This window comes from Nothoprocta perdicaria, unplaced genomic scaffold (genome assembly GCF_003342845.1).
Source record: "Nothoprocta perdicaria isolate Ctin4 unplaced genomic scaffold, notPer1 scaffold_89, whole genome shotgun sequence".
In the NCBI taxonomy this organism is placed as follows: Eukaryota; Metazoa; Chordata; class Aves; order Tinamiformes; family Tinamidae; genus Nothoprocta; species Nothoprocta perdicaria.
In genome coordinates this window covers 2,357,362-2,380,856 of record NW_020456187.1, presented here as the reverse complement: position 1 = coordinate 2,380,856, position 23,495 = coordinate 2,357,362, and the positions used below count along the sequence as shown (strand labels likewise).

The 23,495-nt window shown below is 45.6% G+C and overlaps 1 protein-coding gene across 1 annotated transcript in view; it reads left to right on the top strand.

Moving 5' to 3' along the window:
- PLXNA4 (plexin A4) overlaps positions 1-23,495 on the top strand; it is a 406,841-nt gene that overhangs the window by 291,709 nt on the left and 91,637 nt on the right. The window contains exons 6-9 of the mRNA XM_026052424.1: positions 11,243-11,366; positions 15,137-15,290; positions 18,482-18,581; positions 20,308-20,422. Coding sequence (XP_025908209.1) covers positions 11,243-11,366; positions 15,137-15,290; positions 18,482-18,581; positions 20,308-20,422 — 493 coding nt within the window. The remainder of the gene's footprint in view (positions 1-11,242; positions 11,367-15,136; positions 15,291-18,481; positions 18,582-20,307; positions 20,423-23,495) is intronic.

Here is a 23,495-nt window from a genome sequence, read left to right as displayed (position 1 = left end):
CATAGCAGGGACACTTCCATAGATCTTTTTTATGCCACTGTCTCCCTGTAAGTGGGGAATAAGCTTTACTGTAGTTCCAGCTTGGCTGTTTTGGTGTCTTCCTCCATATTTATAACCCACTCAACAGTAGAAACACACACAGAGTTTGGTTTCATTGTCCCATCTATTCCTTGATGTGCAAAGCCTGACTATGGCTCTGTCTTCTAGAATGAGTCAAACTCTGAGTTCTGAAACTATTAATAGATTATTAGCATTAAGTAGATAGTTTGAATCCAGGATTCTGGACTTAGCTTTATAGACCTAGCCTGGAAGAAGATTGCTCTTGCTCCATTTGGGCACACCTGGACTCTTGTTCACCATGAGTTATCACATTGATAGATGCTTCTCACAATGGTGGATCATTTACCAAGACCAGGATCACAGAGCTGCACATGAATTCTCATGTCTCAGCATCTCCACGCTCGATTCTTAGTACCATGGCTCTGCATTGCCTGGAAGAAACAATATCTTTCCCTGATGACTCTCATTCAGCTCAGCCTGACAGTCTTGTGCATCCAGTGGTCTCAGAGTTGCCCAGAGGAGAGCAACTTGCAAGATCCAAATATGGGCTTACAAGGGAAGGGAAGAAGGAGAATGTGTGGGAGACGGACACCTGGAATGTATAATAAATAGCTCTACTGCCTTGCATCTGTCAGCCCAGCCTGCTGGAGGTCATTCATGCCACCATAGCAGTTTTCCAGCATTTAACCCATCCATTCCAACCATGCATGGCTGAGAGGAAATTCATACATCATGTGTCGACAGTCTTTCCCTTGCAGCTGGGGGTCCCAGGAAAGCTTCAGGTCAGACAGGGGCAGTGCTTTCCTCTGCCTGAGGCTTTTAGGGGGGGACTCAGCAGGGTATATCAGACCCACTAATAGCATCTCTATGTTTTGGGGAATGAGGCCTCAGGACCTCCTTGTGGCTGAATTAATGAAACAACAGATATAAGACATCAATAATTTGATGGAGGAGAGCAATAAAGTTACGGTACTAGTGCTATGGACTAAAGGAGAGAAGTCTAGGAATGACATGGAAGAAGAGATGGGAATGGAGGCCAAAAGCAGCTGAGAGGGGAGTGTGTGGTCCCCTTTGCCCCTTACAACTTTCTGGGTAGGATTATTTGGAGTGAGGGGTTTTCAGAAGTGGTAAACAGTATTCAAACCAAACAGTATATTCTGCAGAAACACTTCCTCTTTTCTTGCTACTCTCCTCCAGATTAGGAGCAGACATGAAGAGTGAAAGAGCAATTGAAATACATGCTGTGACTCAGTATCTGTAGAAGTGGGGGAATTCTTAAAAATGTACTTCCTATGGCTCCCTAAACCTCCATGAACACAGATGCTGCATTATGTGATTCTAATTTTTGTGCATTCTTGATCCTTTAAGAGATGAGACCAAAGAGATATTGAACCTTCCCACCCTGTCTAAGGAGTCCTGGGTTTCACCGTGGTTTTGGCAGTGATTCATGGGGAAGCCTGAGACCCACTGAATTGATCTGTTCAAGTCCAGAGCAATATGCTCTGGAGCTTACATTTCTGAGCACCTCCTATCATCTTCACCAATAGATACTGGGCTCTTGGACCACAAGGGAAAGACCGAACAAATTTCTTCAGTTATTTCAAAGGAACTCCCATGAAGAATTCGGGGAAGATGCTCCCAGGCATCTGAATGAGGCCATGAACAAAGAGCTTCAGTCCCTTTGAACAAATTATTTTCATCAGCCCTTGCTGAGGACAGCATGTAGCGCAAGGGAGTGTAGGTGTTATCTGCCCAGGTTCTGGGGAAGACACTCACAAATATTATTATCAGGAATAGGAAATGCTATGATAGGATGCTCTCTGGGAAAAGTAATTTTGTTCATTAATTACTTGCCTTATCTAGCAACCTTGTTCCCTTTCTCTCACTTTCTTCTTTTTCTTTTTTAATTTTCTTTAAAATTACTGTAAGTGAATTCAGTGCTGGGAAAGTTATTTTACTGCCTCCTCAGAGACAGAAGGAGAGTTTGCATTACTCAGGTAGACTTCAGCGGAGTCTTCAGTTTTCTTTTTTTTTTTTTCCCATCCTTTTTTGAAGCCTAGTCTTTTATGGGCAGATGGAAAGAAAAAGAAAAGGCTTTCCAGGCTGATTCCTGTGATTTCTTTCGTGCAGACCACCTCGGCGCTCTGCATTCACACATGTGCCTTGGGCTCGAGCTCTGCCTGCTGCTCGTGAGCCCGTGCACTGCGGTTCTCCCCTTGCCTTTAGCTCCCAGGCTTGTTGCTATGCCTGGTTAGCTCGGAAACAAAGGAGTCACGGCTGAGATTTAAGGGATGATGTAGCAGAGGCCTTGCAGCTGCATGTCCTTTCCTTGTATTTTTGACCCTTACAGGAGGTTAGAGAGGGTCAGTGGATGAAGGCAGGCGATTCCAGTGTTTCTGTGCACCAGACTTGCATGTTGGCTTTTTGTCGATGCCACTTGCACGGTTGGGAAGAGGTTTCTTACAGGGTTGCTGCTAACTGATGCTTCAAGTGAACTTGCAGCTCCAGGTGGAAATCTCCAGGGCAGTCTGGCTTCACGTTGCAGGTTTCGCTGGAAACTGATACCTGAAGGGAATGAAACTCAGCTAGATCATTCCTTGCTGCAGCTGGATCTGGAGGCTGGACTCACCAGGAGGCAGTGGAGTCCTGTTCCAGTCCCATGTCATTCACCTCTGGCCTTTGAGGGATGCTCTGCTGCTGCTTTTGTTCTGGTGGCACTCAGAGCATGTGGATCTGAGCATCATTAGGAAGGGACAGGCAGAGCCTATCTGCAATGCTGAGCGGGGCCAGCTGAGGGGTGTGTTTCCAAACACCTTCCTCAAACATCCTCCCTCGTTTCCACGCTTGCCTCCCCAGTGTTGGCAAACAATTGCCAATTCTTCATTAGACAAAAGCTCTGGGTTTCCAGGGATTTGCATGTGAAATGCGCCTGTTCATCTCAGGCTTGAATGAGCCATCATCCTGCTCATCAGCCCTCTCTCCTGCGGGCACACACACACATGCCCACACACGATTTTCTTTTCTGTGGCTGCATCCCAGCAGTGCATGAGCCACTGTGGTCCACCTCTGAACCAGTGACCTTCATCCACAGGCTGGGTTTGAGGAGCAGGTTGCATTGGACAGGCCAGCTCCAGGGTCCCCCAGTAACATTAGTACCTGCAAGACAATCTGGAAACTTGGGGAGAGGGAGAAGGGGGCAGAAAAGGGGCATGAAATCCCCCAAAGCAGAGAAAGGAGAGGGGGAGGATGTTGCTTATTGAATGTCTGGCTTTGTAGGGCGGGAGATGGAGGAATAAATCCCTTGCATCCACGCCCCCTGCCAGGCTCCAGGGGAGGGCTTATTCAATTGCTGCGATGGAGGGAGGAGCCCACCTGGGGACAGAGATAAGGGGCAGGCAGCAGGATTGCGGTTCTGCAGCATAAGCCGGGTGAGTTATCAGGGCAGAAACTCGGCTTCTATTACCATGCATTAGAATAGATTAGTAGGCAGAGCAATTAGCATCCTCACTCTATTTGGCGAGGTGACAGGGTTGGTGGCAGGCAGGAGGCACGTGGGGAAGAGGGAGCTTGGCAGTGCAGTCTTTACTGTCCTGAACTTCTGCCCAAGGACAGCTCGGTCTTCTGGACTTTCATCTCACGATTGGCCCATTTGGGCTACAAACCAGATTCCAAGAGGAGAAGGGATGGGAATGAGTTTGGGTTAGGGACCTCATGTTCCCTAAAATCTACTCTGGGGAGACAAGAGGTTCTTAGAGTTGGATTTCAGCTTCCTGACAACACCAATTTGTTGAGTCACCCTTTGCTCTTAGAGAATCCATAACCCTCTGGGTTCTAAGATACCATCATCTGAGAAGTCACTGGCTCACCAAGTCCATCCAGATGGACTTTGGTCTTGTTTTGCTCAGCTAAACTTTGATGACCAAAGTGAAGGTTTCTTGGAGCGCCTGTTTGTGAGTAGTGCCTGAGATGGAAACAAGGATCTGAGTCCTTCAGTCTTCTGAATCACTTAACCCTTCCTCATGCAAGAAATCAGAGTGGTGATGTCTCCTTTTCCAGGTGACTGTCAGGTCGTGTCCAAGCTGGGCTGTGCTCATCAAGACCCTGATGAAGTTCCTAAAAAAGCTCATTCTCATTCTCTGAAGTTCTCATTGCCAGAGAAGGTTTAAAGATCTCACCTTAGATTTTTCCCTTTGTTCCTGCAGCTTCACCTGACTTTCCATAGTAAATTAAGTATCCAAGGAAAAGAATACGTTTAACTTATTCTTGCCATGGAAGCTGGATTCAGCTGTCCTCTATCCTTGTGGGCAACCTGGATTCCAGAAAAAAGAATCTAAGAGGGATGCCTATTCCCCATGTTACCACATGAAGATGAAGGTCAGTGATGGCTGTATCTTGACATTTATGGCAATCCTATTCAGACCCTGAGGGAATCTGGAAATGTCAAAACATTGCTAAAATTGACCTTAAACTTTACATGCAAGTGGGACTGAATCTCCTTACTTTTCTTGGCTCCAGCCAGAAAATTGCTTCAGTTCCAGTGGAGGGAAAGGCAAATTTCAGCTGCTCCCTCCTTCCCCAGCCTTGTTCTCTCCTTGTGATACAGTGATCTCTAGAGAGGCAAGGCTGGCTCACATGTTGGTCAGACTTTGGCTAAACAGATCCCTCATTATATCTGTAGTTCTTTCTAATTGATCTTTTCCTTTCCAATTGGGAAACCCAAACTTTTCCCTTAAAATAAAGGAAGTAGTCATATCACATCCCATCCTGAAAGAAGGACCCATTTAATGAGCCGGGTTCGGGTTGCACATTAAAGCAGCTTTGAACTCCAGAGATGTTCAGAGCTGCATCTCTGTCTCTTTGCCATCTGGTCCTATTTCCAGATTCCTGTCCCCAGCTCTGGGTGGAAATGTCATGAGGAGGGCTGCACTTGCCTTCCACTGCATCCCCTCTGATGACCACCTTGCAAAATGCATCTCAGATCTACCTGGTTAGCCCTGGAGTTAGACCTAACTCCTCCAGTCTTTGGGCAGGAACAATTGTCAGAACTGAGACAAAGAACCCAAAAGACGGTGACCTGGGGAACCTCAGAAGACTGCCCTTGGTATGCAGTGTTGTTGCACTCCAGATGAATCTTGCAATCTACCTTCCTTTTCAGCCTCAGGCATCTTTGCTGCTGCAGCAGTAAGCAGCCAGCCTCACCCACCAGCTCCTTGTGTTCTTTTGGGAAATGTGACCCTTTCCAGAAATTGCTTGGCTTTGTTCAGAGGATGGAAACTAGAGAACAACATCAGAAATGCTGCATATCTCCAAGGCTGTACAGCCTGCCCTAGCCTTACACAGGATGCACGTCAAGCCCAAAGTGTTGATTTGGTGAAAGGACTTTGAGGAACAGCAGTCGTTTCTGCTGTTTCCTCCTGGAGGAAGCGCCACTTTTTCTCCAGGACAAGGACAGATGTTCACTGTGCTGTGCCTGTTCCCATGCTAGAATTCAGATTCCCAACTTGTTGGTTCGTGCTGAGCTGGGACATCTGTGAGCCTCCCCAGTTAAATCCTTTGCCAACCACCTGCAAATGCAACCTTTGCTTCTCTCTGGGCTCTGCCTGGGTTGGGAAATCTCAGGTTTCTTCTTGGAGAGGAAATGAGGAGAGGAATGAAAAATCGCAGTGTCTTGCTGCTCCCTTGCTCTTGGGCTGCTGGGGCCATCTGCATTTCAGAGTCCAGGGAGTCCAGCACTTCAATTTGAGACCAGAATAAGATTTCCCTTAAAGTTTCCCTTCATCTTGTATCTTTTTCCTGGGAATTTTCCTGAGCTTTCTCCTGCCATGGATTTGCCCAATATGCCTGGGCAATACATGTTTCTTCATGGAATGTATGTGAAAGGATGAGGATAAAGACAGAGGACATCACTGGTGAAGAGAGTCAAGGAGAGAGGCAGACAATCTGAGGGGAAAGTAGGACAAAAAGACAGGACCAATTTAAGGGCATGAGATGAAAAGCATGTGTCAAAGCGTCCAAATTGAAAACACGGATTTGGGAAGGGATGAAGAAGGGGAAAGAGCATCTGCCAAGCCATCATCTCCATCTTGCAGCAGAAGGAAAGATGAGATCCATAATATAGCCACAAAGCAGAGGATGAGGCTCGGTGTGAGCGATTCTCTGATGAGAAAAGGCCCCATAACAAATGGGTTGTGGGATCCCATCAAACTGAGTTGGGAGCCACCCTGCCGTGGTGGTCTTGATGTCCTTGCTGGGGTGCTCATGATGTGCAACAGCCCTCGGGTCCCTCCTGGCGCTCTCAAGGTTATCAGCTCTGGAGGGAAGGTGTAATGAAAAGGTGGCTGTGATTAATCTGTCAAAGGGTGAATGAATTTGTCTCCTGCAGGAAATGTCACTGTTTGGAATCGGAAAAGAAAGCTGAAATGTCAAAACCTTTTGCAAAACAGCAATGCCTGTAAATTGCCCGTTTGGAGATGGGAGAAGGGTTTCATTTCGGTTTGCGGAGCTGACCTGCACCATTCAGCTGTCTCTCACTTTGTTCCTCCACCTTAGCACTGAGGTCAGATGCTTCATTTCCCTCTTCTTCCCCATGAACCCACCTCCCTGGCCAGGCTATATTTCTTGCCATTGAAAAGCAGCATAAAGATGACTGCTGCACACCAAATAACAAGGCTTCTCCCTCTCAAAAAAAAAAAAAAAAAAAAAAANAAAAAAAAAAAAAAGACTTGAAATTTCTTTCTGAAAACTCTTCTTTTTTATTTATGGTAAGATATGTCTTTGTCTGGGTAAAATATTGTATATTGTGCTATGCTCAATTTGCCAAAAAATAAACAAAAAGAACCCCAAACTCCATTCTGAGCAGAAATTTCTGATCAGATCCAGTCTAAAGTCTTTTGTCTTAGGAAATTGTTTTAATTAAAATCAATTAGCAGAATGTTTCTCTTCTCTTGCCAGAAAGCTGGTAATTGATTTTTTATTATTATTATTTTCATCTCACTTCAAAAAAAGGGGGTATTTCAGTATGCTTCTAGTAAAATTAAAGAACAAAAAAGGAAAAAAAAGAATCAAAATCTTCACTGTTTCAATATCTATGAATATAAGGAAGAAAGGCTCAGTCGGGGTTATACTCTTGGCTTTTTGTTGTTGTATTTGTTTTGTTTTTATTTGTCTGCAATGTTCCCTCACTCCCTCCCCCCAAAAAACGAAAAAAATAAAGCAAAATACAGACTTACTGAAATTTCCTCCTTGGTTGGTCGAACCTGAGGCTCTTTCTTCACAGGACTATCTGTGTCTGTCTACTTTGCCCACTCGGGGTGTCAATTAGTTTGGTCTCCAGCAGGGCCCACCAGATCTGGCTAATGGTGTGAATTAGCAGAGCAGCCCCACTGCCTGCAAAACCCCTGCTGGTGCAGAGCCTGCAGCCGAGCATCAGCAAGCCCTAGCAAGGAGAGATGCTACACTTAAGGTTTAATCGGGGTTTTGAATGTTTTGGAAAATATTCGCTACTGGAAAGACCACGTGCAAGGGCCACTGTGCCTTTTTAGGTACTTTCAGTTTGTTGTTTCATATAATAGTAGAATTTGTGGTCAGATACGGGGGCATGAGCAAAGCTCATAGCTTGGGTGTCTCTCTTGCATCCCAAATCTCAGGGCATTCACCTCATTCTCAGGAGATGGGGGCTTTGCTGTGGTCCTGTCCATATAGTTGTCTATGCTCCCCTTTCCTTCTCTAAGTGGGAATGTATCAGCTGCAGAGAGGTACTGTGAAGATTAATTAGATCCAGGCAGAGCCCTTTGAGATCCTTGGATGAAAGATGCCACAGAAGCGCAAAGTATTAATTTAACATTATTAAAATAATTGGTTAGTGGATAGTGAACAGAGGGTTAGCGTTAACGGTATTTATTTCAACGTGAGATGAGCAGGAAATGGGATTCCTCATGGTTCAGTGGTAGGACCAGTCTCTTAGTGTTTGTACTAATGGCTTAGACAGAGGCAGGACACTTGCAATTGTTAAAGATGCAGCCGATATAATGAAATAGCAGGTGTTATTAAGACATGCAGAGAAGTGCCATGTCTACACCGTAATCTTATGCAAATAAGTTCAGGGCTGGCACATTGCTGTTTTAGGTGTCTTAACTGCAATGTGATGCCACTGGGTGGGAGTTATGCAGAAGTTAATTATAGCATGAATAGCACCAAATTAGGTTCGATGACAGTGGAAAGTGATCTTGGTGTATTGACAGAGCTGGTGTGTTAGTGTTACTGATATTTTATTAAGGGGAAACAATTATTCGCGACATGAGGCATTTGTCTGCATAGGCAGTAGCAGAGAGGGCATCAGCTGCACCAGATGAGACTACAGCAGAGTCACAGTGACTGCTCAGAGCCCAAAGTTCACGCTGTTTCTCCAAAGAGAGCACAGAAATGATTAGGGCAATTGGATTTTACCAGCTGGAATGTTTGGTTTTCTCTCCCATAGTTCAATTGCAGCATGCCACTGGCCAGGACACAACCTTGCTACGAGGGGTGCTTGTGTCTGGAGACATTTGTTTACCTAAAGGTCCCCTCTGCCTTTACTTGCAACTTGCTGAAATTCACGTTTTTGGGGCTGCGATGTCCCCTCAGGGTGGTTGCCTTTGGTGTCTTGGCTTTTGCTGTGCTTTGTTCTGTGGTTTGGCTTTGGCTGAAGACCCTGCTCATTTCTGAGGCTGGTTGGAGAAGGTACTCTCCTGAGAAACCCAATGGAAAACTTCCTCTAATTATATTTGGGCTGCAGGTATTTTTTTAATTTTTCTTTTTTTTTTTTTTCATTTTATTTTTTAGTTTTAAATTGAGAAATTGAATTCAGATAGTGAGCATGAACGCAAAGTCAAAAGATAGCAAGTGACAGAATTAAGGTCAGCTATGGAAAAAAAAAATATAATAGTAACAATATGTGATCTTGTAATTGAAATCTGACCCAAAACGCACCAATGCAGGATTTAAGAATGCCAAAGCTACATTCAGTCTGGCAATACGTATTTTCTGAGTGCCTGACACTGCAACCTTAATATTATACTAAAGCAAAGCCAAGTTATTATTTTAAGTTATTATAATTATTCACAGAATCATAGAATCACAGAATGGTTGACGTTGGAAAGGACCTCTAGAGATCATCTAGTCTAACCGTCCTGCTTATTAATAATAATATTAATGGTAATTAATAATAATAATAATAACAACATTATTATTATTTTATTATTTGTATGCCAATATGTCTTACAGCAGCTATCAGGGCTGTAAAACATGTCAGATGCATGCAGAGTGAATCTTTGGTCCAAGGGTTTGCATGCTTTAAATCCATATGTACCAGCAAACCGATAAACATCAAGATAGGATGTTGACATACAGATTCCAGCTCAGTAGTAGTGTGGGCAATATAAGCTAGGCTTTTTAATGCTTGCCATCCTCCCGTGTGTTGTTCCTCCTGTGCAAATGCCAGGTGTGCTTGTGCATGAGAGACTAAAGGACCTTGCAAACTCCTGTGTTGCATCACCAGAACTGAGTCTGGGTAGCTGCCTGTTTAATTTCAGAAGATCCAGGCATTTCATCCACACTGCAGTCTGAAGGAAATAAATGGGAGGCAGATGGACTTTTTGCAGAATCTGAGCGCTTGCTTTTTGACACCAAGCCCAAAAGGTTTTGCTTGCAAGCTGTTCTCTGGGGAGGAATTTCCACACCCTGCAGAGCTTTGTTGGTATTGCTGCACCTATTTGTTTTACAAAAAGTGCTTGCAAAAATCTCAGGTCAGCATTTTGCCTTGGCTTTGCTTTTGTGATAGGGGACTTGCAGTTCTGAGAGCAGCTAATAGGCTTTCCTTCTAGCCCTCTGGAGACTGTACGTTGAAAATTCCTGATCCGATATGTGACTTCACTAAAGGATACTAATGGGAGGAGGGTTCCCAGGGAGCAGAGAGGGAGTTGCAATGCTGTTCCCCATCTTTCACACCTGCAAAGCAAATCGGGGGTCTGTGGAGGATGGCTGAGATTTCCCTTCCAATTCCCAGAAATAGGAAATTTTCCTTTCCCAGGAAGATGGAGCAGTTTGAGACTGGGGTTTTTATTTAGTTAATTTTGACTAGTTTTTGTCAGGAAAGAGAAGACAAGCCCTCAAGTCCCAGGCCAGGGTGCAATGAAATGTTTTGCCTTAGATCTCCGCTTGCAAATCCCTGTGCATGAGGGTGCAAGCTCAGCTCCATGGAGCAAGGTGATCCTGGAGCTAATCCCCCCCCAACACACACACACACATAATCTCGGAACTGAAGGATCCGAAGTCTGGGAGTGGCTGAATAATTTAACATCCACACTTAGTCTTTATAGCTGATTTTAATGGGGGTAATAGCACTGCTAATAACAAAATCCATTGAAGACACCCTGTGCAAGTCCATAACATTAGCTTAATAGCAAAAGGTAATTGGCATGCAGTTGGAGCCGTCCTTCTGCATTAACCCGTGGATTTCTAGGCAGACATCTTCCCTGAAACTGCGGCCTCAGCAACGTGCATGCAGTAAAATACATATTTCTTTTAAGCTAAGTAAATGCAAATCTGGATTAAAACAAGGCGTGCCACTACCATTTCACATAGCTCTTTTGTGTTTATACCCCACAGAGAAAAGCAGAGACAGCGAAAGCTGCTGAAAGCCCTGATAACAATGTGTGATTGTTTTAATCTTTGTGTGTTTGTGCTGCCCACATGCCACGTACCCACTGCTTCCACGGGAGTATCTCCAGAGCTGTGTGCCCTACCCAAGGGCTGAGGCTTGCACTGCACACCCCTCCCCACCTCTTCTGTGTTGTCCTTGCTGCTGTTTAAGCTTGCTGTGATATCCAACGACCCATCAGCATTGGAGTCCCAGACCTCCTGGTCTGGGAGGTCTTCAAAACCCGCCTGGATGCCACCCTGTGCCACATGCTCTAGGTGTGCCTGCTTGAGCGGGAAGGTCGGACTAGATGATCTCTAAAGGTCCCTTCCAACCTTGAATATTCTGTGATTCTGTGATTCTGAGTCAGAGAGCTGTGGAGCTTTCAAGTCAATGCAGAGCCAAATGTTGCCTCTCCACCCTCAATGCTACTCATCCCAGGACCATCCTTGCCTTCCCAGTGAGGCTTCATGTTAACCCTGCCCTTCTCTGTTCCCATTTGCTCAGGTGCACGAGGAAGGAGCGGTGCGAGCGCTCCAGCGAGCCGCGGAGATTCGCCTCAGAGATGAAGCAGTGCGTCCGGCTGACCGTGCATCCCAACAACATCTCTGTCTCCCAGTACAACGTACTGGTAAGGAGTGTTGATGTCCCATCCCCATCCCTCCCTGCCCCTCAGGTTTAGCCTGCCCATCTGGTCAACCTGATAGTACCGGGCATGTGTGTCTTGGATTCATCAGGAGTGGGAAAGATGGGAAGTTCAAAGTCAGGTGGTTCTGGAGAGGCCATTGACTTTCCCAGCAGCTGGGCATGCAGAAAGATTTTTCCATGGGAGGGTATTGGGTCTTTGGTTATCTCCTGGCTAGAATGTGGAAAGAGACTTCCCTGTTTTGTGTGAGGATCTGAGGGAAGCTCTGAAGGGTTTCCACATCCTGGAAGTGTTGTCCACACACAGTACAGATGTTCACTTCCTTGGGAGAAGGGCTTTTTGAATGGCTGGAAAGGACTTTAGGCAAGGCACATCATCAAGATTAGAACTGACCCTATAGAAGGAAGATAAGTGAAGGATACCATGACTTATTTTAATAAGCTCTAATTTCCCATCACGTTAGAAAAAAAGTGTCTTCTTAGGCTACCAACAACTCCACTCTGGTGTAGCTCCTGCATCAAATATGGAGAGCAAAGAGGCAGGACACTACACAGAGGAACCTAAGTCTGCCAAGGTCCATGCTAAGTCATGTGACATTATTGAGAACAAGTTTACCCTTTAAGGGCAAGAGCTGTTCAAGAGGACATCTGACCTAGTGAGTGATGGTAAAGAAGATCAGATGATCCTGATCCTTTTTTTCTTTGTTTGTTTGTTTTGTTAATGAGTCCAAGGCAAGAAATCACTGTGCAGTGAATCTGGGCAGCCTTTGGTTTCTCTTCCAGCTCATGACAGCAGCTGCAAATGTATTGAGAACTCTACACCCTTGAGAATGAGGTAGGGACCCATTTTATCCAGGCCACCAAAGATTTACCATTCTGTCCATACTAGTTTGGACTGGAATTGAAATGATAACTCAGGCTCCATTTCTGAGTGAGATGGTCCCTAGCCATATATCTTGAAAGGTATAAGTGGTATTGCTGGTCAAGGAGCAGCTGTCAGACATCTTCTAGGTGATGGTTTTGGGAGTGCTGGGTATTAGTCAGTGATAATGAAATCAGCCTTTCAAAGCCTGCATGTCCAATCATTGCTGCTTTGTTTCAGCCTCTTAACTTTGCTGTGACTTAACTTTCCTAGGCTTCAAACAAAACTGATCTGAGACATCTTAAGTCCTTTGTTCTTCTGGGAGTTCAAGGTTTCTTTTTCTTATTCTCTCCGTAGTTTCTGATTCTTTTTATGTTAGAATAAATCTTAGGGGACTAGCTGGCTCAGGGCAATTGAAATTGATAACAGAATAAAAGACCTTTACCTCTAGGCTACTCTGACAGGACAAGCCAAGCCTCAGCTACTGGGATCAGAAGTTGCCAGTGTCATACTTTGGCCTAGTGGTCTGCATGAAAACTGCCATGGGAGTCTCAACCCTGTTCTGGGTGGACTGGTGTCTTTCTCAACCACTGCAACTACTGTTTTGGCAAACCAAAAGGAGAGCACCAGTGATTGAATGGCTAGTGGTGTCTTCATGGAGCCTCACTTGGATCCTAGCTGAGGAATGACAATATCAAAGTTCTTGCCTATAGAGGCAGAGAAGTTATATGTGTGGCCAGATAGTCCTTTAAGTTTTGTACACTGACACAGACTTGGAAAGCTGTGTCTGAGACGGTTTCAATCCAGAGTTGCTACTCTGGCATCTCTGAGAAGAGATGTTTGGTGGGGCAAAACTCTTCCCTTGCCGCAGAAGCTCCAGAGTGGGCAAGGGGAATACAAGGCTGCGTATCTGCTCAGGGTGAGCATTGGCTTATGATGTTCATGGCCAAGCTCTACCAGTCCATATGTTAGTGTCATCCTCAGCATGGCACACCTATGCTCTTCATTTACTGTGCTCTTCTTTCTAAAGAAAGAAGTTCATCAAGGAGAATACTTTCCACTTCTCCTCTGCTGACAATGTACTCATGAGCATAGAGATGCAAAACAGGGGCAACTATTTGACAGGAGACTTTTGAACTGCCTAAATGCTAAATCAGTTCAGTTTCTTTCCCATTTCTATCCCCCTTGCCTGGAAATGAACATACTCATGCAAGGTCTTTATATCAGTCAGGGCAAGCCGATCTGCTGAGCCTTTCTCCCTTGTAGTGCCTGACATTGAGATATAGCCCCCGAATCTTCTCCAAGTGAGAAAAACACAATATGAGGAAGCAATAAACAAGAGCTATGCTACTCATTATCCCTTGCTTTAATACCTGGCCTGACCTCTCCTGTTCTTTTTACTGATAGACCCAACACTTCAGCATGCATCGTGTCTCCTTTCAGTGGCTGTCACTTCAGATGGGGCCTCAACTAGTTTATGGAGTAGGTGAATGTGGAAAGCATCCACATTTGTGCCTGTCTTTAGTGACTTGCTCTAGTGATTGGTGACAATAATCCTAAATTTATTCTACTGGGTCATCAGCAGCTGTTTTGAAAAGACAGCAGCATGAAGGCCCTTGGTTAGAGCATGAACATGATAGAAACCAGGCATGTTATTCCTTTCTGTAATGACTATGGATAATGACATGATCAAGCTGGTGAGGACTGTGAACTCTAAAATCACCAGGAAGTTCTCCTTCACAGATTTTAAAAATATTTTTATTTAAATTTGTGAGGTCCCAGTAGAGCACATCTCCAGGGCCAACCACTTCCTTGGTGGGATGGGCAATGAATTTGCGGAGCCTCTAGAGAGAGAGGTTTTGTGTGGTGGACCCAAGGCTGTAACTAGACTCTCCTTATGCAGGATCTTGGTGGCAGAGTGCTCCCCCCCATCTGCCGGTGCTAGGAGAGCAGGCCATAGAGAGTTAGACTGGAGCGCTACAGTTTCTCTGTAGTCTGCAGAGTGCCTCTTGTGAGTAGCAGTCACCTTCCTCAGAAACCGCGTGCCCTGGGACCAGCAAAGCCCCGGTCCTCACAGCCAAAGACTTCCTGTCTAACCTTACACTTGCATGACAAATAATGAGCACTCCTTCCCCTCCACTGACCCAGCCAGCACTGGGACACAATGCAGTTGCTCCTGCATAGCCACATACCACTTGTGTTGGCATCAGCATTTCATCTCCTTTCCACTCCATGCGCACATCCCTCTCCTGAACCGCTGCTTTCTGTTGAAGGAGGATGCTCTGTCTAGCAAGAGGCTCTTTGTCCAACCTCTCCAGTGTAATTCTCTCCTGCTTGCCCAGCTCTGTTGTTCAGATCCATATTCTTTTTTTTTCCTTTCTTTCCTTCTTTTTCTTTCTTTCTTTCCTTCTCTTTCTTTCTTTCTTTCTTTCCTTCTTTCCTTCTTTCCTTCTTTCCTTCTTTCCTTCTTTCCTTCTTTCCTTCTTTCCTTCTTTCCTTCTTTCCTTCTTTCCTTCTTTCCTTCTCTCTCTCTCTCTCTCTCTCTCTCTCTTTCTCTCTCTCTCTCTCTCTTTCTCTCTTTCTTTCTCTCTTTCTCTCTTTCTCTCTTTCTCTCTTTCTCTCTTTCTCTTTCTCTCTTTCTCTCTTTCTCTCTTTCTCTCTTTCNCTCTTTCTCTCTTTCTCTCTTTCTCTCTTTCTCTTTCTCTCTTTCTCTCTTTCTCTCTTTCTCTCTTTCTCTCTTTCTCTCTTTCTCTCTTTCTTTCTCTCTTTCTCTCTTTCTCTCTTTCTCTCTTTCTCTCTTTCTCTCTTTCTCTCTTTCTTTCTCTCTTTTTCTCTCTTTTTCTCTCTTTCTCTCTCTTTCTCTCTCTTCTTCCTTCTTTCATGTTTGTTTACAGCTGGTCTTGGAGACCTACAATGTCCCTGAGCTGTCAGCGGGAGTTAACTGCACCTTCGAGGACCTGTCAGAGATGGATGGTTTGGTGGTGGGCAGTCAGATCCAATGCATCTCACCAGCTGCCAAAGAGGTGCCCCAGATCATCACAGAGAATGGTAGGTATCTCATAGCTCCCCCATTTGCATCACTTTTTTCTCCCTTTCTCACTCCACTCGTATGTATCTCAGCTGCCGTTTGCTCTAGCAGCAGAGCTGGGCTTACGAGAGCCTTGAAATAAAGCTCATAAGATGGTGGGATGCTGTGTTAGTGCTTGAGGTAGCACATATGTGTTGAAATCATGTATGTGTGTGTATGTGCGCACACCTGTGCCAGCAGTGAGCTGGGACATCAGTACCTGCTTTAAGGTGCTTATGTGTGCCGTGGTACGTGCCTTCAGACTGCCACCGAGTGGCAATTGCATACACCTAGTGAAGACATGAGAGCAGGGCAATGACTTCAGAAGCATTTGGCCCAGGCTGTGGTTATGCCAAGGAATCAGACTGCAAATGCTCTCAAGATGTCCCATATAGTCCATCCTGTAGAAGCCAGGGAGTCGTGCAGGTCTGAATGATCCCACCTGTAATTCATCCTGCTTTTCCCCACTATAGGTTGACGTGCTTGGTTTCTGTCCCACACCTTGACTGCTGTCAGCTGTCTCCAGACTGCTACTGGATCCTTCCTAGAAAGGTTCAAGGTAGAAATACCTTGTCTCAGGGATGGACAGATTGTCCCCTCCTTTTTGCTTCTCTTTTCTAAGTACTTTTGCATTTGAGGCACTCTGCAGGGACTTGCTTTAAAGTCATCAACACTGTTGATTGCCACAAGAGGCACAGGGAAGATGCCATTTTGTCCTCATGTTCTTGTGGATTTTTTGCTGGAAGGTGGACAGTGATGACCCTTTCACACCACTAGTGACACAAATTGCCACCATCGTCTCTCTACTCTCCCCCAGCCACACACAACAGCATGTATGCTCTCTGTTATAATTCCAGAGGAGGAAAATTCATCTAAACATTCAAAAGGCTACTACCATCCTCAGGGCTCCCCGAGTCATAAGTTACACTTACCTGCCAAGACAGAAGCCAGGAATTATTTCCTTGGTGTGGACATCTATCCAGGGCTGGGATGTAAATGACCAGAGAATAAAAACAGGACAGCAGGGAGAGATTTATTTGGAACAGGGTTTTCAGAGAAGCAAGGCACCTATGGCTTGTCTTAACTTCAGGAGCTGGTGTTCTGCACCTCTGCAAAGACCAAGTCCTCCGTGCAAAGTACCAGAGGCTAGATTTGAACCAAGGGATGCACGGCTCTGTAGCGTGTCTGATCTCCGGAGCCATCCAGTCCTCAGATCCTGTTTTAAAATATACACAAGATGTTGGCAAAGTTGTTAAATACGAAGCAGTTAACAGAGCTGTCAAAGTCAGCGGCAGCAGATGGGCAGCGGAGTCAAGCACTGGCAGCAAAACGTATTTAGTCAAGTGCGTGTGGTGGTGCATGAGTATGTGATCATGCGTATGTGTGTGCTTGTAGCGGGGTGGGTGTACACGTGGGTGCAGGATGAGATGAGTTGTCAAGTTTGCTTTGGCCTGATTGATTAATGAATCTTTCAGGTGAGGAAGGAAATAATAGAGGTGAAAGGACCAACCAGGCCAAAGCATTGAATTAAACATGGATTCCTTCCTCACCACATTACTGCAATTAATTCACCCAGTTACTACTCACGGCCAATGAGCTTTGAGGATCTGAATAAGGCCTTTGGCATTGAGGAAAGAGATGACTGTTAACTGTCCAGAATGGGAAAGATACACGGAGAGAATTAAGAGAAAGTGTGTAGGAGCTGAGGAAGAAGTTTTGTTGTGGATGAGTCTTCTAGGTAAATAGAAATATCCTTCTCATTTAGCAATGGCTTGTGGATGTCTCATGTTGAGCTGGATTATTAGTACCTGAAAGCTAGGGTGAGTATGCCCTTGCCAAAAGGAACAGTTCACATGGGAATCTCCCTGTTCATCAGTGTTTTGCCTTACCCCCTATTCCGTACTCCCTGTTATGGTATTTATCCAAAGAAACTTCCTTGCTTGAGCATTCTTCATACTGCTTTTCTCAAGGGGTCACCTCTTTTTGGACGCAAGATACATAAGTGGCTTTCTCCATGCATGATTGTCCTGGTCCTGCCCCTCTACTCAGCTCTGGTGAGGCCGCACCTGGAGTACTGTGTGCAGTTCTGGGCACCCCAGTATAGGAGGGACATGGAGCTTCTCGAGAGGGTCCAGAGAAGAGCAACCAGGATGATTAAGGAAATGGAACATCTCTCGTATGAAGAGAGGCTGAGTGAGCTGGGCCTCTTTTCTCTGGAGAAGAGAAGGCTCAGAGGGGATATGATTAATATGTATAAGTTCAGGAAGAGAGAATGCAGGGAGGAAGGGGACAGGCTGTTCTCACTGGTGGCCAGCGATAGGACGAGGGGTAATGGCCACAAGCTGAAACACAAGAAGTTCCGTCTCCAGGTGAGGAGCAACTTCTTTACTGTTAGGGTGACAGAGCAGTGGACCAGGCTGCCCAGGGAGGTTGTGGAGTCTCCTACTCTGGAGGTCTTCAAAACCCGCCTGGATGCCACCCTGTGCCACATGCTCTAGGTGTGCCTGCTTGAGCAGGAAGGTTGGACTAGATGATCTGTAGAGGTCCCTTCCAACCTTAAATATTCTGTGAATCTGTGAATCTGTTATTGGTCTATATTTAGAGATGATATAGTAAGGAGGGTAACAAGAGAGTAAATATTTCTGTACTCCCTTGTTTGTCCTTAGGGAAGCGGGTACATTTCTATGTCAGGCCATGTATGCATTGGACATCAATGCTCAGGCCCAGAAGTCTCCCCTTCCTTCTGGGGACAACAAATGAACCCATTGCCATGAAAATCTATAAGGACAGTACTCCGTTTGAATGACTTCCTTTATCCAGGTGTCTTCACCTGTCTTTGAGACTGAGGTTGAGACTTGTCAACTTAATTTAACAAACTTTTGAACTTAGTAAGGAATTTTTAAGACTTGTTGACATTATCAAGACCAAAAACTGCTCTCAGGCATGAGAATTTCCAATAGGGAAGACCTATTCCATCATCCCAGGCTCATGAAAAAGGTAGGCATGCTTCATGTTGGAAAATTGTCCTTAGAAGTCTCGTTTGTATCCTACAGCTGTAGAGGACATGCTAGCCAAGACATCATGCATCAGCACCTAGCAGAGACTGAGGCCATGGCTTCATTGCAGCTAACTGGGATAACGAGGCAGTCACTGATGCATTTCTTTTTTTCAGGAGACCATCACATTGTCCAGCTCCAGCTTAAGTCCAAGGAGACGGGTATGACTTTTGCCAGCACCAGCTTCGTCTTCTACAACTGCAGCGTCCACAATTCGTATGTTCATTTCCTTTGATATCTACTTTCCATCCCAATTCTTGATCTGCTGAAGAACCTACTGCTAAAGCATGTGTCCTCCAAGCAGTTAGTTAGGTGTGGAGGATGCCACAGGTCAAGGTCCCTTGGATTGAGGTGGGCACTACAACTCTCCAGGAAAGACCAAGAGCAGTGTATTTCTCTCATTTGAATCATGACCTCAGCAAACAACCTGCTCATCTTGCTCTTGAGCAGTAGTTCTTAGAATATTGGATCCTGGCCACACAAAAACACCCCCCATCCATGCTGTCAGTGACACTGGCAGGAGACTACCCAAAGTATTTAATATGTGCTTGGACCCTCAAGTCTGGAAATTCAGGATTGTTGGATTTCTTGTGTGAAGTGATCTCTGAATGGGGAACACCCAGCTGATTCCCTTGTGACCATCTCCTCCTACTGTGAGCTCCTTTTCTGCACTGCACCCCAAGATGCCCCACCAGAGAGAGCCTGCCAAGGCAGGAAGGTGGGTGCTCTTCCAGCACACTGAGCCACTCCTGAGCAAGGCTGAGCATCTGTGTCCCCACCACGGAGCTGTCAGCTTCCCCACACAGCCCTCTGGAAATGCCAAAAGGAGATAATTACTGTGGCTCAGCAATTCACAAAGAAAAGCAAATCCTATTTCCGTGTTCATGCTGCTTTGACAAACAGTGTCAGAAAGCAAGTGTTATGGGGAGAGAGCGGGAGAGATGGTGGTGTTAAATATTTATGGCATGTTTTGGTTTCTTACTTGACAAACTATAATACACTATCCATTTTTAATTTGATGTATCAGAGCAAGGACTTGTTACCAATTTGAAGAACAGCTCGCTATACCAGAGCTGAAAGTGGATTGGAGCTGAGAGAGATTTCACAGAGAGACACAGGAGAGGGGGTGTGTGTGTCTGTTGGGCTCAGCTAAGCTAGACCAGATGCAATTTCTTCACTCCTGTCCATTTCAAAAAACTAAACAAACAAACAAAAATCGCAGCCCATAAGGGCCAAATAAAATCCCCTCTCAAAATCCTCCCCAACAAGTGTGCAGCAGCGTGGAGCTCCCTGACAGTGTGAGCAACTAGGAGTTACTACCATCCAACGCTTGCTTTGTGATGACTCAGTTTGGTTCCCGGTGAGCAGACATCATATAACATAAAAGATGTATGATATTAAGTATAAGTCAGTGGGTAACCCCACCAATAACCCATCCAGGAGAGCTATTTGTAGCTCTCCAGAGTTTGCAGCTTGCCACTGCCCAGATGGAATGTGTTATGTAAAGGTTTCCTATCCTGTTCTCCGTGGACGTTGCTCCACCTGGTGACCTTTGCCTTGACCATCTTTTCATGATGTATTTTCAGCTGCCAGAGCATGGGAGCAGTTCAGTCATGAGGTAATGAGACTGTAGAAGTTTCCATTAATCCCTTGAGCTTTCGTTTCACTCAGAATCTTGCTATAGGCAAAAAAAGCAAGCCAATAGCCCTTGGCCCTGAGGGTGCTTCGCACTGAACTCTGTTGGGTGGGCAAGAGGCCCACAGGCCAAGCAGATGAAGACCCTGTGATGAAGAATCAGTGCAAGGCCCACAGTCTTCTGGTGATGGCCCAATGTTTGTTGGGTTACATTTCCCTGTGAGAACCTCTGTCATTGGCAAGATCTGTCCTTTTGGCTCAAGGTTCAGGCTGCCCGAGTGACCTACTCTTTTCTCTCTATCTCCAGGTGCTTGTCATGCGTAGAGAGCCCTTACAGGTGCCACTGGTGCAAATACCGCCACGTCTGCACTCACGACCCCAGTTCCTGCTCCTTCCAGGAAGGACGAGTCAAGCTGCCAGAGGTAGGTACACGGCTGGCATCTCAGAGCGTTATGGAGAGGCCTTGTGGCTTGGGTCGCTCATGGCTGAGCAGGTGACACCAATACGGCATCATGTGCTGTCAGGCTTGAGAATGGAGGGCTTGGTGGCTTTCGTCTGAATATAAGACAGTGTAGTGAATTTGTGTCATCTGGGAGAGGATGAAAAGAGGTTGTGTCTTGGCACATACTACTGGCTACTGAAATCAGGAGAGAATCTGGGGCCTGGCCCACAGTGACAATGTATTTTGGCAGTAGTTCAAGCACCTTGGTGACTTTGTGAGTCTGGTGTCTAATGACCATCAAAATTCGTCCAGCTGAGGTCTGGGCCTTAGACAGCTTTGGAGCCAGTCTCTAAGCTAAGGCTGAACTGGGCCTTAGGGCTTAATATGGAGCTGGCCGTTGCATTGCAAGCTCTCTGTCTGGCTTGTATTGTAGCTAACGAGCTTTTGCAGACAAGTGGAGCTCAGGAGAATACAAATAGGAAACCACTTAATTGCTTCCTGGTCAGGAATGGTCTGAAAGCATCCTGGCCTGTGTTGTAAATGACCTGAGATGGCTTGTTGTTTGTCTGGCCCAAGGGAGCAGTACCCATTAAGTGATCTGATGTCTCCTGAACCACCAGGCACAGAGGCGACTGCTGAAATCTCAGGGAACACGTGCTGCATTTTGTCCTCTTTTAGAGGCTCAAATACCCTCCGTTCCCTTCTGCACCTGGTGTCTCTGAGCTGTTGCCCTCCTGCCTATTCCCCAGGCAAGCCATTTTGCTGGCCTGAATGGAAGATCTGTAGTGGTTCTACTCTCCCTGTCAACTGTTCTTTAACATATCTGCTGGCTGAAAGTTAAGTCCTGGAGCAGACATCTGGAATAGCAGGGACAATGGGAGAGACTGTAAATATTCATAGGTATGGAAGTTGCCAGTTCTTGGTCTCCCAGTTTTCAACATTTGCTGCTAGGCTGCTGGAAACCTGGCTGAGAACTTGGAGGGTGGATGTGTCTGATACCCTCTGCTCAGCCAGAAAGTGGTGCAACACCCAGTCTGGAGTGTGGTGCTTCTTATAGGCCTTTTCCACTTGGGTAATGGGCAACAGAAATCAGATTTTGACCGGTCATGATGGTCACAAGGCAGTGTGTCTTGCATGCTGAGAACAGGAGGGATCTCAACCTCTAGTGTAGGTGCTGAGATGCTGCACAAGGGTGCAGTGGGCAATGGAGCACTTTGCCTTCTGCCATGCACTTCTACCATCATTCATCTCCCATGCTAGATTTCTCTACTCTGACAGCTCTCATGCAATAACCACTGTAGGCACTGCCACGATTCCCATCCCTTCTTCCCTGGATAGCTAGGCATCTGCTAAATCAATAAGGCTTGAGGGAGTAGTGAGGGAAGATATTCTACCAGCATAAAATGGTTGGACCATCCTATTTGTAGTCCTTTAGTGAGACTGCTGAGCAGATTAGCATGGACAACATCCAGGATCCTGTGGTCTGATTGTACCAAGAGACTCTTTGCCAAGCAAACAAATATTGATGATACTGTCATATGGACCAGTGCCAGAAACTCCCTCTCTCTTTAATCATCATAGCTGACATGTTAGGTGTTTTCCCTTCCTGCACACTCTGCCCTTCACCGTATCTCTGCTGGTCCACCCACCCCCAGGTGATTTTGTTTCTCTCTTTGCTTGTAGAACATTTTGCCCTCATGTGGGCAGAGGCTTCCAACTCTCCAGGTTGCCTGGATTCTTTCTCATCCCATCTGGACCAGCCTGGGGCACACTGAAGGCGGGCTTGTGTTTACTTGCATTTCTGGTTCTCTTGTTTCCTTAGCTCCTCTCACAAGTTTCTGGGTTCCTTTGGGCTCATCTGCCCCTTTTCTTCAAGTCTGCTTCATGTGATCTGAAAGCAACTTTTTTTTTTTCTTTTCACTTTTTCTCTTGTATTATGAGTTTGTGATTAATGCCAGACACAGGATGGAATGTAAGAGCAATCCAGTGGCAGAGATGGAAGGATATGGAGGTGAACCACACTGCTCAGAAGGCTTTTTATATATATACATTTAGTTTGTGATCTACCATCTAGGGCACTTAGATTCACACGGGGAATACTTGCAATGAGCCAGCCCTGCACTGATGCCCAAATGATGTCCCGTGCTGATGCAGATGTCCTGATGCCATCCTGTATATCTAAACTGAAGATCAGGAAAGGACAGAAGAGTCCCATCTCACACAATCTGAGGGCAGTGGAAAAATTATTCCAGGCATTAGCTGTGAGGAAGGGGGAAAGCTGTGTTGTTGCAGTGCAAAATTAACTCTTGGAGCTTACTCAGGACCTGAAGGACCCACTCCCTAGTATTTCTTGTTAAACTCATGATGGGCCACGTGAATTACATGCATAAATACTCATAGTTGACAAGCAGCCAGGACTTTGTTGCTTGTCACTTGTCAGGTGCTTGGTGAATCAGCCCTGTCCATAACAGAGCTGAATCAACAGGCTTTGGAGCCTAGAGGGAAAGCCCATGCTTTCTGCTAGTTATGAACTCCAGCATGGTCACGAAACAAGAGTATTTATGATTATGGCGTTGAACTCAATCAAATAGGGTTGACGACATCGTCGGATGATTTGCGGCAGAAATACTTCACTTTGACGTATAATTTCCCTTTACATCAGTTTTCTGAAAAACAAGTCTGCTAGCTTGAAATGTACTGAGTGACTTTTTTTTCTTGTGTTATAAATGGGGAGCCGATATTACTGCCTCTGAGGTTGGAAAGGAAAAAGAAAAAAAGATATTTTAATACTAAAATGTGTTTGTGGGGGTTTTTTTTTCTTTATTCCTGCCCCAGAAAGAGCTCATTGCAAAAATGGAGAGAATTTAAGTCTTGAAGAAGGAAGGGTCGTGCTTCTATTTTCTGCAGTTTGACATTTGGTGCTGACTGCTGTTAAAGTCATGGGGCAGGACCAGTGTTGTACTGTAAAGCATTGCCTTGAAAACTAGCACCTGGTGAAAAAGCCTCTCTCTTACTACTACTCTTGACACAGTCTCACCCATTTTCCCACTTTA